At 40.9% G+C, this 16,631-nt stretch overlaps 1 protein-coding gene across 5 annotated transcripts in view; it reads right to left on the bottom strand.

Annotated features, from left to right (window-relative positions):
* The window catches only part of CALD1 (caldesmon 1), a 201,459-nt gene that overhangs the window by 84,309 nt on the left and 100,519 nt on the right, over positions 1–16,631 (bottom strand). For 2 of the 5 annotated variants that reach the window (XM_063308507.1, XM_063308505.1), the window contains exons 1-2: positions 12,226–12,431; positions 11,394–11,502 (exon numbers count right to left, since the gene is read on the bottom strand). In XM_063308507.1, the coding sequence (XP_063164577.1) occupies positions 11,394–11,464 (71 nt within the window). In that variant the 5' untranslated portion in view covers positions 11,465–11,502; positions 12,226–12,431. Of the gene's footprint in view, positions 1–11,393; positions 11,503–12,225; positions 12,432–16,631 lie in introns of those variants that run through there. The other 3 variants (XM_063308509.1, XM_063308510.1, XM_063308506.1) reach the window with 3 other exon arrangements.

Consider the following 16,631-nt stretch of genomic DNA (forward strand, 5'->3'; position numbering starts at 1 on the left):
TGAGCCACTGTCAACAGGTTATTAGTTACAGCGACAGAAAGCAGAACGTTTATTTATCAGATCAAAGAAATATACAATCTTTCCTAACTTAGAAGTAACAGTAGTGTAAAAGTGTCACTGTTCTCCACAGACTTGGGCAACCCAGAGATATTTACGATGAGATGAAACAGTTATAAGCCATCCCACAGCACAGAGAAAAATGTGTGAGATCCACAGCTACATCCCTTCTCTTTATGCATCAAGAGTGTACTACATAAATGGGGAACATGTAATTCCTGGTAGGGCCAATTCAAACAGTCCCAGACCTTCATTCTGTGCAGTCATTAGATAGGAAGAAAACTTTGCACAAGTCATTTCCATGGAATATTTACAAATCAAGTTACATAATGGATACTTGAGGATGTGTTTCTAAAAATAAAATTTCATCTACTAACCAGAGTTCCTGAACCTGGATGCCTGCCAGATGTATAGATTTCAACTCCCAGAATTGCCTAGCTAGCATGGTCATTGTTGACCATTCTGGGAATTGACATACACATCCCTAGAGGAATTTGGGAAGGCTGATATAAGCAGTAACAGTCTCCAGTCTTACTTTTTTTTTTGTTTAGGAAATGTCCAATCTCAACTACCTGACAACTTGAGAATGGAATCTAAGGAAGTCTATGAGAAATCCCCATATTTTCTAGGATTTGCAGAAAAATCATGGAAGACCATCACACACAGGAGACACAAATGCAGACTCCCCAGATTCTTCTACTTTTAGCCTAGAGGGAAGTAACTTTGATACATAGCTGTTTAAGTGACTGCAAATATTTTCTTAAATAGTTGTACATTTACACTCATTTAAGGGGGTCTTTACATTGCCACTGTAAATCAGCAGATGAGAATTAGGCTCATAAACAAAAATGTTATTTAATGAAAATGCCTTTCAGCTATAACCGGAGCATTGGGAGACTTCTGCTGGAGCGTGGAAAATAAATCTTTTAGCTAAACAGTTGTGTGGTTTACATATGTCCTGAGGGGGCTCTTGAAAAGACATTCTATTCTTAGTTGCTCTCTTGTTTTGACCTCTCTGGGGAAGGGGTGAAGCTCAGTGGGAGAACCCACATTTTATGTGGAGAAGAACCCAGGTCCTTACCATTTCCAGTTAGATCAGGAAAAGCTCTGATACGCTTATACTGCCTTCCCCTCCAGATGTTTTGGATCTACAAAGTGTGCTGGGAATGCTGTCTGGGAATTTTGAGAGCTTTAGCACCAACACATCTCAAAAAACCAAGATGGGCAAGGATGCCTAGGGAACTTTTCTTTTGCTGCAGCAGAATAACAAGAATATTTGGGCACTTTACAAACTGAAACATGATAATGTTTTCCATGTGGCAGCATGTAACTTGACCTTTTCCATACCAATAAAACTGACAAAACCTTGCAAGCCATCATGATATTTTAGCATTTTCATACAAAAGCTCCTAAGATTTCAATAATGGCATAGGAGTTTGAAACTTCATGAGGCTGTGTCAATTTTAAAATCTTATCTTAGAATATGGGTACCCCTTAGGGGTTTGATAGGTCCTCAGATAGCAGCTGTCTCACATTGCTGATCCCTATATTGTAGCATAAACTTTCATGGGCCAAAGATCTTATCTTGCAAATCAAAACAGACTGGTCTTCCCCAATCTGGTGCCTTCAAGTATGCTGAATTAAAATTCTCACTATTTTTAAATACTTTTCTAAGAACTCAAAATTTCATTTGAAGATTATGAGAAAAGTAGTCCAACCATCCAGAGAGCTTGCAGAGAGAAAGCTGATGCAGATCATACTGAGCTATATGGATTAATTAATTGCCAGACTCAGTACAAAGCATAGCCTTATGATCTCTCTGCAAAGTGGTATTTTAGTTCAGAATTATCCTCATGATTTCTAAAATTTCTTCTACAGCAGATTTTTTTTCATAATCCTGTCATTTCCTTAATAATATAGTGGAGAATGCCATGCTGTAATTGAAGGCTAACCAATAAAAGTCAAGGCTTTCTGGAATATATACTGTACATCCAAGCCCACATGGTATTAGTCCAAAAACAGCTTTACTTTCTCAAGTGATTCAGGTTGCACCATACATATGTTGCAGAAGGAGCCTTCTTCTTGGTTTGCTGTGCTCTGTCCAACCAAGCAGTTCATCAAAAATCCTTAGGCATGACTGCAAAAGATTTTTTCTCCATCTCTCTAAACATATCACTGATGTCCTTAAAAATCTAACAAGAATCTGAGCATTATGCTCTCAACTCCAAGTATGTTTTTGACCCACTGTGGCATTTATTCATTGGAATATCTAACACTGTAATTAAAAAGACAAAAAAGCCTGTTTAGCCAGCAAGTGATATTGCTAATAGGACATGCCCAAGACATTCCAATTCTTACACAACATCTAGGAATGCCAATGCAGCTTCACTTAAGAATGGCACTATAGCAAGATCTTAGAAGCACTATGGAGAAATTAAAATTGCAGAACCAGTTTCATTGCTCAGACAGCAGCGAATGGACAAAAGAAAACCTGCATATTTTAATTTTGTGGGAGGTCAATTGCATGCAAGCCCTTCTGAGACTGGGATCATCAGCAAATGCCTAACAGTGACACTTGACATGGGAACACCTAGACATATCACAGGCCAAGAAAACACCCAAGGCCCCTTGGTGCACTTAAGGCTGTGCTAAGTACATCATCCACTTTCCACTGGAACACATTTGTATCTTATAATCCAGCTATCCTGATGCTTTCCTGATGTGTCACAGGCCCTAGTGTTTACAGCCATAATGGCCATTGGCCGAAAGTGTTCAGCAGCAAGATAAGAAAGAAACTACAGAGCGTAGCTATCTCAAAAGTTTAATGGCTGTTGTTGCCTGGCTTCAGGATAACACTGCAAGGAAACTCTAGGGCAAGATGGAGATTCACTACTTGAGCATTTGAACAGTATTTTTCCAGTGATGATCACTTTAACATTTCCTTTACAAAGCAATGTAACCAAAGTAGCTTAATATCTTTCTGCTTTCTTTTTTAAATAGTAATAATTAAATAAAGCAAAAGCCTCAGGGGCAGTGTCTAAATATAATCATGTAAATGCAGTTTCACTATGCCAGAGGACCTTCTTAATCCAGGTATTTTCACAGCCAATAGAAATAGCTGGGGCCTTGTCTTGGATTGTGATCTGAGATCATTTTGAGCCTCTGAGTCTTGAGGAAGCAGTTGGGGCCTTCATAGTGTCAGTTCCCCCACTTCCAAGTTGGATCCTTGCCCCTCATGGTTGCTTAGGGCTACCCATGAGGTGGCAGGAGGTTGTGTTTAGGGAGTAATCAATGCTTGTTTGAATGAGGAGTGTTTCCTAGGGTCTCCTAGATTCATAGCTTGAAGAACAGGTGGCAGCAGTGGCTAGGAGGGCTTTCACACCACTTGATCTTATGTGACAATTGCAACCTTTCCTGGTCCAGAGAACCCTGCTCAGTCTTTCATGCCCTACCCACTTCCCATTTGGACATTCTATACGGGTCTGCCTTTAAAGAGCATTCAGAAACTACAGCAGATACAAAATGTGGTAGCCCAGACAGGGATGGGTGTATTCCAATATACTCGGATGATTACTTTGGGAGCTGCATTGGTTGCAAGACAACTTCTGGGTATGATTCAAGGTGCTGGTTGTTACTATCACCCTGTGGAGGTAGGCCAGCTCAGGAAACAGACACCACAAGAAATACTAGAACTCTACTTTATTGATGTAGGCTACAATAACAAAATCTTGAAAGCATGACAGCATTTCCCCTTCCTCCCCTCTTTAAATTTCAACTGAAAGGACAACTTTAAATTTCTTTCTCACAGTTCCTTGTTTTGCTAACAGTCTCTGCATATCTTCAAGTCATTTCTGTGTTCTTCTGCTGTCACCTTTAAAGCTCTATATGGCTCCAGATCTGGTTATCTGATGGACCACATTTCCTTGTGTTCATCTGCCTGTGTAACTCCCTCCAGGTCCTGTCTTTATGAGATTGTCACCTGATGTGGTCTTGGATGTGGGTGCTTTCAGTAGCTGCTGCCACTCAGTGGAACGCCCTCCCTGCAGAGATCCAGTCCTCTTGATTTCTCTTTGGCTTTACAAAAGCTGTAAGACCTGCCTGTTCCATCTTGCACAGGAGAAGGATATGCTATGATTGAAGGCATGGTTCACAGGCATATGACTTCTGTATTTTCTAGTTTCATATTTTCTTGACTTTGTTATTTTTATGTATATTGTTATTTTTATGTATATTGTTATGTATATTATATTTTCTTGACCTTGTTATTTTTATGTATATTATGTATAATAACATCCCAAAGAAGTTTGTGGATCTTCTTTGGGACATTATTTTATGTTGAGATTCTTAGCTGCCCAGAAGTTTGGGAATGGGAAAGAGAGGAGAGGGGAGGGGAGGAACTCTGTATTGCTTCTGAGTAATCCAAAGTGGGCAAAGCTGTTGTCCTGAGTCAGTAATTATGAGTTAGGGCAACATTAATTGGGTAAATGACTCTACTTATATCTGAATGTTAGCTGTGGAAAGAAAGGAAGGAAGAGGATGACCAGCAGCAAGCTGGATGGACTCAGTTACAGTGGTGATGAGACCACCATTGGGAAACTTGAAAGAACAAGTTAGGGATAGATTGTCTTGGAGAAAATCTATTTATGTGGTCCCTAAGAGTCAAAAATGTGTTGATGACACATAATCAATCAAAACAAATGTGTAGTTATAAATTGGTTGATTTATATAGCTAAAGCAGCACCAGTCACACAAGGAGAGAAAGGCCACAACTCCAAAGAATCCAACCCCATCTGACCCCCCACCCCCCAAATATTGAGGAAAAAAAAAGGAGGTGGGACTTCAAAACCAGCGCAGAGAGGACTGAATAGGCCCAGTAGGCAAAGAATGCAGACTGACTGTTAGGAGGTGCAGAAAAGCAGGGACAGTAGGAAAAAGCAATGGAGTATCCTGAAAAAAAGCAAGGATGACTGGTGGGAAACCATATAAAACCCCTCCATGCAGTAACATTTCACTGAAACGCCCAGTTGCATTGTTTGCTCTGCCTTCCTGTTTCCAGTCATTTGACATCCATCAAGCTTCAAAATCACAGAAGAGGTGACAGAGGTGTGTTTTGCTCTTCAGTTTGTGGTCTTTTGGTCTCTTCAGCTTTATCTACTTATTATTTGATTATTATATGCACTGTATTTGAAGGTATTATTCATTATTTACCCCGAGTTCACAGAATACCCCAGCAGCTTTCTTTGAAAATGCTAATTGAAGACAAAGCAAAGTGATGTTATCAGCTACAAAAAAAATACAGTCTACAAGGAATCATTTAGAAGCAGCCAACTTCTACCACAGAGCTACCTGATTTTTCAATCTCATCAGTCCTATGAAAGACTAACTCCACTCAATGAGGTAGACTCTCAAGAAATTCAGTCATTCAAAAGAATGGCACAGAATGTGGTCTCTGAAGCAATTCTTAAAAATTAGGCAGGTCTATATTTTTTGCAACCAGTTCTCAAACTCACCGAGTTAAGAAAACAACAAAGAGGAAGTCTAAAAACCCTGGATGCCATCAGGGGCATCTGTGGGTGAGAGAACCAAAAAGTCAAGATGGTGCAATCAAAACCGCACCCCACCCCCTTTTTAACATGCAGGCAGCCAGCTGTTGGCTGGTTTGCCTGCTCACTCCTGTTCTACCTCTATGTTATGCCTTTCAGAGGCTGAACACACCCATTTCGTCCCTTGTTTCTGCAAAACAATGGCATAAAAAATCAGTTTGGTTGCTAATTTTTTGGAGTGTGATTTGGGGAATGCTCTGGAGGTCACAAAATGTGATTGGAGGCCCTGGTGCCCACACTTCAAGCCATGACTCCCCCACTTTTGGACTAGAGGTCCAAGGTGTCTTCCAACTCTAAAATTCTATTTTTCTGTGGATTAAAAAGGGCCAAAGTGGATAGGAAAAAGGATAAGATAGTAATTACTCGACAGAAAGAAAGGGGGAAGGCATAACTATACGTTATCTTCTTTTATCATTTCTTTTCCTTTTTTTCCTTTCTTTTTTGTTTTATATACTTTTACTGTTTTGAAAAATTCTAATTAAAAATATATAATATTCTATTTTTCTATGAGATGATCTTCTGGTGCTGCATCCATAGAATACTATCAATAAAGCCATCTTGGATGTTGGTCACATTATTTGGAATAATTCGATAAGTCTGCAGTCAGTCTTTCCCAAATTATACTAGTTGGTGCGGGGGTATCGAGAGTATTTTTGGGAAGGACTAATATTGAAACAAATAAAGTTAATATTAAAACAAGTAAAACCAATCTGAATCATACGAAAGTTCCATTAGAACTGCTACTATGTTGCTAAAACAATGGATTTTAGAGTTGTTGTTTTTTTTAAAAAAACACCAATTGTTTAATTAGTTACAACAGTGCACTAATCCTTCTTTAATCAGTTGGCAGCTAGGGTAATATATAGATATTCCCACGTATGCCAATTTGGGCTATGATGTCATGTTGGACTTTTTCATAACTATTTTTGGAACACTGACCAAATTTCTTTCAGTTGTTCTGGAACTGAGAAAATGCAAAAGGAATGCTTACCCTAATGCTGAACTAAATCATGGTTTTATAGAAGAGGAATAGAAGTTGGAGGAAGCATGGTCAGCTAAATTGGATTCATCTGGAAGCCAACAATATTACTTCTAAGAGGAGGACTGCTTCTCTTCTGAAGCACATTCTCCCTCCCATTTTTCTAGTAATGTCTCTAGAACAGTGTTTCTCAAACTTGGCAACTTTAAGATATGTGGACTTCAACTCCCAGAATTCCCCAGCCAACATGGCTGGGTGGGGAATTCTGGGAGTTGAAGTCCACATTTCTTAAAGTTGCCAAGATTGAGAAACACTGCTCTAGAGGCTTCCCCAGTTGTGTCTTCTCTAGAAACAATGGGACTGCATCTTCCAAACTTCCAGCCAGTATGGCCAAGCCCTGCAGATTGCAATCCTATCGCAATTGGAAGATACCAATTGAAGCAGAGGACTGGAGAGATGGGCAAGTCTGTCAATTTCAATTCCTGTCACCGTGTCAATTTCACTTGCACATTTTTCTATTTGCAAGTTTAGTTCCCTTTATGCCTTTACTAGTTTGGTGATTTTTATTTTTTTTCAAAAAAAGGTTGCCTCAAAATTTGTATGCATCTTGAGTACTTTTCTGCAAATATGAATTTTTGTTTGAAATCTTTCCTAATGTAGCGATTGGCCCAATTTTCCCTAAAGTAAGACAGGTTGGCACATGGTCCATATTTGTGCAGACTTTCCCTTAATAATCATTTCTTTTAACTAGCAAACCAACATTAACAAACCTGTAAAAATGCAGAGATGGGTGCATTTCAAAGCAGAACTAAGCTTGGTTTTGTGTATTGGTCTGAAGGCAAATTTAGTTCAGTTTACATGAGCGCTTTATGGACAGAAAGGCAGGATATAAACCAAAATAACAATAATAACATCAAGATGTAAACAAATCTCTCCCTCATGCCACCTGTGGAGTTAAGCACCATACATGACTTGGTGTCCTACCCTTGAGAAGAAGCAGTGTTCAAGACATGCAGTATAGCAACATGCAGCACAAGGATAACCAGACATACTTTTCATCACTCTTATTATTCTAGACATCACCAAGAAAAGGACAAAATGAGACATGAAAAGAGCAAGAGTTCTGTATTACTAATAATTGCTTTATGACTTCTGCTATTGACTGATGGCACGAGCATGGGCAACCTTATTAAAGCCAGGTTGATAAAACGTAATTGCTGTGTTCACATAATAGGCTATGCCCAAACAAGCCATTTTATGGTTTATTCTGATGGTCTGGCTTAGAAAACATGCCAGTACAACAGCTGGGTTTCCCACAGCAAGCTGAACCGCAAACCATCCAATCCTATTTTAGCCTAGTGGGTTGTGTAAATCCAGCTAACCCCATAACTTAAGCTGCAGTTCCAAATACCTAAGTGATGGGTTCCTCTTTTATCCATGGAACAGTTTTGAAATAGAAAGGTGTTAAGATTTCAACTTCCGTAGAAACTACGGTTTTTTGATTGGGAAGTCTTCTGCTTCCTAATTCCAAATATTTGGAGGTGAGCTATTCCTACTCTCTGATGATGGGAGGCAGGAGAAGAAGAAATAGGAAGGGGTGGTAATTGGTACATGCTCATTGCTTTACATGCTCCAGAAGTGAATCCTAGCATAAGTAGTAGTTACTATATCAGATTTAAGCTCCAGATGGGCTTTACTAGCATAATCTGCAGAGTAAGGCTATAGACCAGTGTCTCTTAACCTTGGCAACTTTAAGATGTGTGGACTCCCAGAATTCCCCAGCCAGCTCTTTCAGATTCCATTTGTGAGAGCACCCTATATAAAGAAATTAGTTAAGAGAGAAATGCCAGCTGAATTTGACCTCTGCTGCAGGAGAACCAGAGGCAGCTGAATTGAAATTGCAGCCGCACTTCTGCCAATGTTCTCAGAGTTTAGGAAGGAGTTGGGAAAGGGTGAGAAAGAAATTCCCCATATTTTTATCATTAAGAAGATGTTCTCCTTGCCTTCTTTGCTGAAAGTGTACTTTGGCCATTAGTGCAAGGAACAGCAGTGGCTCTCCCCTCAACAACTTGCTGCCCTGTTTGTCTGTAATATTTCATTTCAAATGATGCTATGCCTGAATGTATGATTTTCAACCAAGCAAATCTTGCTTAAACACATGATAAACATGGGCCACGATCTTTGAGAAGGGCCCCTATGGAGATGCTTGCATGTCCTTTAGGCAATGATGTTCTTCACATGCTACCTTCAACCAATGCTGTAGTCAGATCTGTGGTTCAGACAGCCTTTTCTGGGCACTGGTTGAGAATATAACCTCCTAAGCTAGAGTCCCATTGCCAGTCCCTGGGATCTGCTGGCTTTGCTGCTCTTCCTCCTAGCTGGGGCTACAAGCTCACCTGTACTCTTCATGGGATGAAGAAGTGAAAGGAAAGGCCAGGTCCTTCCAAGGAAAGTGTTTCTTATTACCCCATCAATGGGAGGTGGTTCCTACCAGTCTCTGACAGGCAAAGAAATGGAGGATGGTCATAGCCTTAATGCTACATGAGCATTTTAGAGGAGAAACCACTGAGAACATCTTACCTAAGCTTTCTTTGGCTACAACTCCAGCACAACTACAAAGAATTTTTCTGTGCACCCTTGATTTGCATTCATGTACAAGTTGTTCTAAATCAGGAGGTCAGTTAGAACCATTAACAAACCTGTAAAAAGCAACAGAGATGTCATGTCCAGCTTTCCAAAGCTGTCCCCTCATGCACACATCACTTGGGCAAAACAACACAAATATCTGGCTAGTAAATCATTTGAACTCTGCAGTGATTTGAGAAATGCAACTATTTATCTCCTTCCACCAGTGGTTTCCACCCCTGCACACCAACTCTGTACTGCAGCCTAAGCTGCTTGTCTCACACACTGCTACCATCTGTTTCTTAAGACAGCTCCAATAATTCCTGCCCAGATTGCAGTGGGTTGGCAATGGGGCTAGGCTGGTGCTTAGTTTGGACTATGGCCATCACAAGACTCGTGTGGTTGTTCCCCTGTTTGTGCCCTTCCCATCCTCACTGGCTGGTTCCTGTGTGGACCAGTCTACGGTGCCTGCCATTTCCTTTTAGGGGTCATTCCCTCCTCACTACTCCCTGTGCCATTGGTTTGCTTTTCCAGATCTTTGCACACACACATAGATGCCTTCACCTTCCTGCCCACGTTTTCTGCTCTGCAACTAATGTAGACCCTCTCTAGTTTTTCTTTTCCCTTTTCCCTTTATGGCAACCCCATAGCTGTGATGCTACAATAACCAAAGCGACAGGGAATGAGTTGTTCTTTCATTCCTACATTCCTCTGTAGGTCTATGAAAACTTTGCAGCAAAGAAGAACTGATTGTCAAGTTTCCAAGAAACAAGGTAGCAACGTTCTTACATTGCAACTTAAAGCTGTTTAAAAAATAAACAAAAGGCAAGGGAAGCTTTGCAGGTGTATGGGCAGGGGGTGGGAAAGCAAGGAGAACATCCTTCACCCAACCTGGGCAGAAAGTGAAAGGGTGCCCCTTAGGCAATATAAGGGTTGAATGGAGTATGAGCTTCTAGGGTTGAGGATAGTTCATTGACTTAGATGGCCATCATTGGATCAACCACAAGACTGTTAAAAAAAAAAAAAAGCAGGTGCCAACCAGTACAGAACATACGGCCTGGCAATCCAAAGCAATGACTAACTGCTGGAGGGGAAGGAGCATGCCAGGCACTGCAGTGAATCAGAGCTGGGGCTGCTATTAGATCAGAACAAAGCCCATCTGCTCTTATGATGGCTTGGGTCAGCAGTTTTGAATAAATGGGTATGGAGTGCATTTGCACTGGGCTGGGAATGGGGGAAGATGCCATCTATTCCTGCACTTGGGAAGTTGCAAGTGGCCCATACTGGTAATGAGTCAAGCAGAAGATGCAGATCTGCCCTAAGTTCTAGGCAAGTAGTTCTTTTTAACCATTTTCTCCAAGGGAACAACAGCAGCTGTTCTTTGCAAAATTCTTCCCATTGGCTGCTTCTTGATTCATACACAGGTGGTATACTGGGGAAAAGCTCTGAATGAAGGAGAAAGGGTTGAAGAGCCCCTTTGCCTAGATTCTTCCATAGGGGAATGCAGCTGAAATACATCATCAAGCTGAGATCCACTGCTGGTTTATCCTAAGTCTAAATCTGTTAGACCCCAATACTGATTTCCTTTACATAAAAAGAAACACCAACCAAACCAGCAAAGGTTGGTTCTATGGGACTAAATCTGAGAGACTTCACTAAAATTAGACATTCTCTACATTAATAATAAGTAAATTATATTTACTGATTCATCATCGACTAATGGAACACATTAAAAATGTTCCAAAGCTGCCTCTGTTCAAACACCCTGTAATTTCATCACAGGCTCCAACACAGTTACATCCACAGGATAGTAATCAGACACTTTGAACACGGCTATCATCGGCAATTCCTGCTCCCTTCTAATAAAACCTATAAACACCAAGCAAGCTTCATCTCTGCCTTCTGTCACCTCTTCCAGTTCAGGAATTTTCTCCGAAGGCACAATTGAGAACACACAGGATTTGCAGAAAGCCTTCATAGGGAGGAGCTGTTCGTAGTTTTTGCAATCATCTGGACTACACAGTCTGTTGATTTGCACCCAGATATTAACTGGATGAAGTTTGAAAGGCAATGCTTTAAAAATGTTTTTAAAAATCAGGCCATGGCCAATATTCTTAAATATTACCCACCTCTCTGCTTCCAGGCGCATCTCCTCCCGTTTCTGTCTCCTAAGCTCTCTGCGACGTTCAAAGTCGTCCATGATATATATTCAAGTTCAGATAAATCCCCCAAATCAGGCTGAATTTGAGAAAGAGAAAGAGAGAAGGGGGGGGGGGGGGAGTCAGAATGAGACATGGAAATGAAGCCTGCCATTAACAGAAACATATTAAAGTATAGCCATATTCACATCCACAGTCAAAAAGATTCTCCAGCATCACCAACATTTCATTAAATGTTTGGAAAATTCCCATTTGGAACTCAGCTTCCTAGCTGGAAATTAGAACAAAGCTGTAACATTTTACTTCTGGTGAAAACAGATGGGGTTATGTCTTAAAAGAACTATATATGATCACTGACTTCTTCCTACAATTATAAATGTTTAGCAAAATAATAATAACGACAACTTTAAGTGAGATATGCAAATTTGCCAGGATGATCACTGGAACCACAAACAAGGTTATTTCATTGCAGCATCAGATTCGTACCACTGCAGGTGTGCAACAGTCAGAAAAGAATTCATAACTGTTAAACAATTTTCCAAAAGCAAAATATTATCTTATACTTCAATGCTACATTTTTTTGCTAATCACAAAGCTAAAAAGAGGCATTTTGGAAAGATTCAAAGCGGAACGTCTGGAGTCAGTAGGAACAAAAGAGGAAACGTTGAGGCGAATGGTTAAAATACCACCCGTTAAAAATGTTTCTCTAAATCCTCCTTAAAAAATTAAAACTGACACGAGATATGGGGTGGGGAGAAGAATTGGACCGATCGAAGGGTCTGCAATTTAAATCTGCACCTACCTTCTTCTTGTAGGTTTACTCCATAAAATATTTGTTCCCTTATAGCTCCTTCATGCGCGAAACCCTTCCAGGCTTTGGTTTATATCCTATCGAGACAAATATAGGAGAAGTCTCCTGCAGGCCCCCCAACTAAAAATGACTACCAGAAAAGGGAAAGCTGTTCTCTTATTGTCCTGGCTTTGTTTACAGAGCTGTCAGTGGTTAGTTAAACTCTGCCTGGAATCTAGCATTTAAGGCCTGCACCAAGATCGCTTCCTGTGTAGAGCTTGAGGCCCTCAACTTCCTTTGGAATTCTAGCCTAGACGCTGCACTTTTTTTTTTAAAGTACTTTCCCCTCCTTCTTTCAAAATTTCCAAGCCTTTACTGTAGTCCAAATTCAGGCATTTTTACAGTGAAGAAAAATGGAAAAATTGGGACTGATGCACGCTGCCATACTAAAGAAGCAAAAAGAATCCTGCATTAGTAAATGCTTGTCTGTGGATTATTGAGGTTGTGTGTTTGTGTGTGTGGTATTTGGTCTCATAGGATTACTCAGGGGAAGGCAGTGGGGTGGTGGAGAATGACACAGCCATTGCTGATCCTTAATACTTGAACACGGTGGTACAGTAGTGATGGGGTTCTAGAGTTTTGCATCTTTCATTTCTGTTTTCATTACAAGAAATGATACCAATCCACAGGTGGTGGGGTTCACCAAACCCTAGAATTGGAGGGCGCCAACAAGTCCAGCCCTTTGCTCAGTGCAAGAATCCAAATTAAAGATGACTGTCTAGCCTCCCCTTGAACACATCCAGCGAAGCCAGCCAACCGCCTCTTTCAGTAATTGTTTCCTTGTCAAACTGCTCTTACTCGACTCCTCTTATGGTATTTATTCTCTCATTTATTAAAATGCATACTTTTGGAACCAGCTTGGAACCCAATCAAAGGACCTTATTCAAGTGAACGGTTATTGACACAAAGAAGCGGACATTACAGATTGGGGCTTTCCCATCTTGATACTCCCCGGTTGAGGGTTGGCTTCAGGGAAGTTGTCAACAATCCTAGTTGTTCCCTGCTACTCTTTGAAGTTACAACTGAACATGAAATGCAGATATTTAAGGTCCACATGCTGTGGCCACAGCAGCAAAACATGTGAGCCTGGGCCTACCTTGGAAGAAAGATATGGAAATGCTACAAGGCATCAGTACTGCTAAACAGGCATATGTATATGGGCCTGACATTATAGGAGCCAGAAGTCCCCACAAACCTTCTGAAGAACATGTAGAGTATGTAATTGCAGTGCAACCCTTCCCAATGACCATTAGGTGATTTTTGGCTAGTTGCTCTCCCTCAGCTTGAGCTACCTCATCACCTTTTTGTCATGGGGATAAAATGGGACAGAGAGTTTCCCTTACACCAGCTTGAATTCCCCAAGGGATAGAATGTAATGCAATAGCAATACTTGTTATAATGGCCTTCAGCCCAGGACACACTTATTAATATATCATGCTTTATTGTAAGCCGCCCAGAGTCCCCCCGTAGGGGAGAGATGGGCGGTGAATAAATAAATTAAATAAATAAATAAATAAATAAATGCTAATCATAAATATTCAGGTTTGGTTTACTTTAGAATTAGGACTACTATATCTGGGCTGCAACAATCTGGGTGATCACTAGATGGCAGAAGGGATACACAAAACTCCTAACTTTCTGCTGACACCTAGCGTTCATCTGAATTTTTGCAGCCCAGATATGATAGCCCTGTTACGATGTTGTGTGAAACCAACCACTGTGTTTTTTATATTATAGTTTATGGCTTAGCTCTGTCATGAGTAAGGATGGCGAGCAGGGGGCTCTCACCCAGACTGTCAAGCGCATGCGTAGCACTGAGGAACTGTTCAGCCATTCAAAGAGACACAGATCGGGACCGCCTTAACCTTTGGGGTTTATATGGCGGGGTTTTCCCATGCTTTCTCAGTTTGTTAGGATTCTTGTTAAGTACTACTAATAAACGTTAGAGACCAAGTCCTCGCCTCAGTGTGTTTCCTGGTAATCAGGACAAGCTCAAAGCATAAACTCAGTCAATTGCTGTTACTCAAAAATATACTTAAGCATATAATGGCTCATTTAGAGTCCATTAATAACTTTTCATTGTTTTTCATTTTTCTTTTTTTTTTCCACTCAAATTAAATAAAAGTCATTTAAAAAAAACAAAAACTCACAGTTTACTGAGAGTGATGTGTTTACCTGGTCACCAATGGAGATTCAAGGACAATCCTTGTGCTTTGTTGTTTATTCGTTTAATCGCTTCCGACTCTTCATGACTTCATGGACCAGCCCACGCCAGAGCTTCCTGTCGGTTGTCAACACCCCCAACTCCCCCAGGGACGAGTCCGTCACCTCTAGAATATCATCTATCCACCTTCCCCTTGGTCGGCCCCTCTTCCTTTTGCCCTCCACTCTCCCTAGCATCAGCATCTTCTCCAGGGTGTCCTGTCGTCTCATTATGTGGCCAAAGTATTTCAGTTTTGCCTTTAATATCATTCCCTCAAGTGAGCAGTCTGGCTTGATTTCCTGGAGGATGGACTGGTTTGATCTTCTGGCAGTCCAAGGCACTCTCAGAATTTTCCTCCAACACCACAGTTCCAAAGCATCTATCTTCCTTCTCTCAGCCTTCCTTATGGTCCAGCTCTCGCAGACATATGTTACTACAGGGTACACCATTGCTTTAACTATGCGGGCCTTTGTTGTCAGTGTGATGTCTCTGCTCTTAGCTATTTTATCGAGATTTGTCATTGCTCTTCTCCCAAGGATTAAGCGTCTTCTGATTTCCTGACTGCAGTCAGCATCTGCAGTAATCTTCGCACCTAGGAATACAAAGTCTTTCACTGCTTCTACATTTTCTCCCTCTATTTGCCAGTTCTCAATCAAGCTGGTTGCCATAATCTTGGTTTTTTTGAGGTTTAGCTGCAAGCCAGCTTTTGCACTTTCTTCTTTCACCTTCATCATAAGGCTCCTCAGTTCCTCTTCACTTTCAGCCATCAAAGTGGTATCATCTGCATATCTGAGATTGTTCATGTTTCTTCCAGAGATTTTAACTCCAGCCTTGGATTCCTCAAGCCCAGCACGTCGCATGATGTGTTCTGCATACAAGTTGAATAGGTAGGGTGAGAGTATACAGCCCTGCCGTACTCCTTTCCCAATCTTAAACCAGTCCATTGTTCTGTGGTGTGTTCTTACTGTTGCTACTTGGTCGTTATACAGATTCTTCAGGAGGCATACAAGATGACTTGGTATCCCCATACCACTAAGAACTTGCCACAATTTGTTATGGTCCACACAGTCAAAGGCTTTAGAATAGTCAATAAAACAGAAAGAGATGTTTTTCTGAAACTCCCTGGCTTTTTCCATTATCCAGCAGATATTGGCAATTTGGTCTCTAGTTCCTCTGCCTTTTCTAAACCCAGCTTGTACATCTGGCAATTCTCACTCCATAAACTGCTGAAGTCTACCTTGCAGGATCTTAAGCATTACCTTACTGGCATATGAAATGAGTGCCACTGTTCGATAGTTTGAACATTCTTTAGTGTTCCCCTTTTTTGGTATGGGGATATAAGTTGATTTTTTCCAATCTGATGGCCATTCTTGTGTTTTCCAAATTTGCTGGCATATAGCATGCATTACCTTGACAGCATCATCTTGCAGGATTTTGAACAGTTCAGCTGGGATGCCGTCGTCTCCTGCTGCCTTGTTATTAGCAATGCTTCTTAAGGCCCACTCAACCTCACTCTTCAGGATGTCTGGCTCTAGCTCACTGACCACACCGTCAAAGCTATCCCCGATATTGTTATCCTTCCTAGACAGGTCTTCTGTATATTCTTGCCACCTTTTCTTGATCTCTTCTTCTTCTGTTAGGTCCTTGCCATCTTTGTTTTTGATCATACCCATTTTGGCCTGGAATTTACCTCCGATGTTTCTAATTTTCTGGAAGAGGTCTCTTGTCCTTCCTATTCTATTGTCTTCTTCCACTTCCGCGCATTGCTTGTTTAAAAATAATTCCTTATCTCTTCTGGCTAACCTCTGGAATTTTGCATTTAATTGGGCATATCTCCCCCTATCACTGTTGCCTTTTGCTTTCCTTCTTTCTTGGGCTACTTCTAGTGTCTCAGCAGACAGCCATTTTGCCTTCTTGGTTTTCTCTTTCTTTGGGATGTATTTTGTTGCCGCCTCCTGAACAATGCTGCAGACTTCTGTCCATAGTTCTTCCGGGACCCTATCTACTAAATCCAGTCCCTTAAATCTATTCTTCACCTCCACTGCATATAACTGAGGAATATTAGTGAGCTCATATCTAGCTGATCTGTCAGTCTTCCCTAATCTCTTTAGTCTGATCCTAAATTGTGCAAGAAGAAGTTCGTGATCTGAACTAC

Source organism: Candoia aspera, chromosome 7, assembly GCF_035149785.1.
Source record: "Candoia aspera isolate rCanAsp1 chromosome 7, rCanAsp1.hap2, whole genome shotgun sequence".
Classification (NCBI taxonomy): Eukaryota; Metazoa; Chordata; class Lepidosauria; order Squamata; family Boidae; genus Candoia; species Candoia aspera.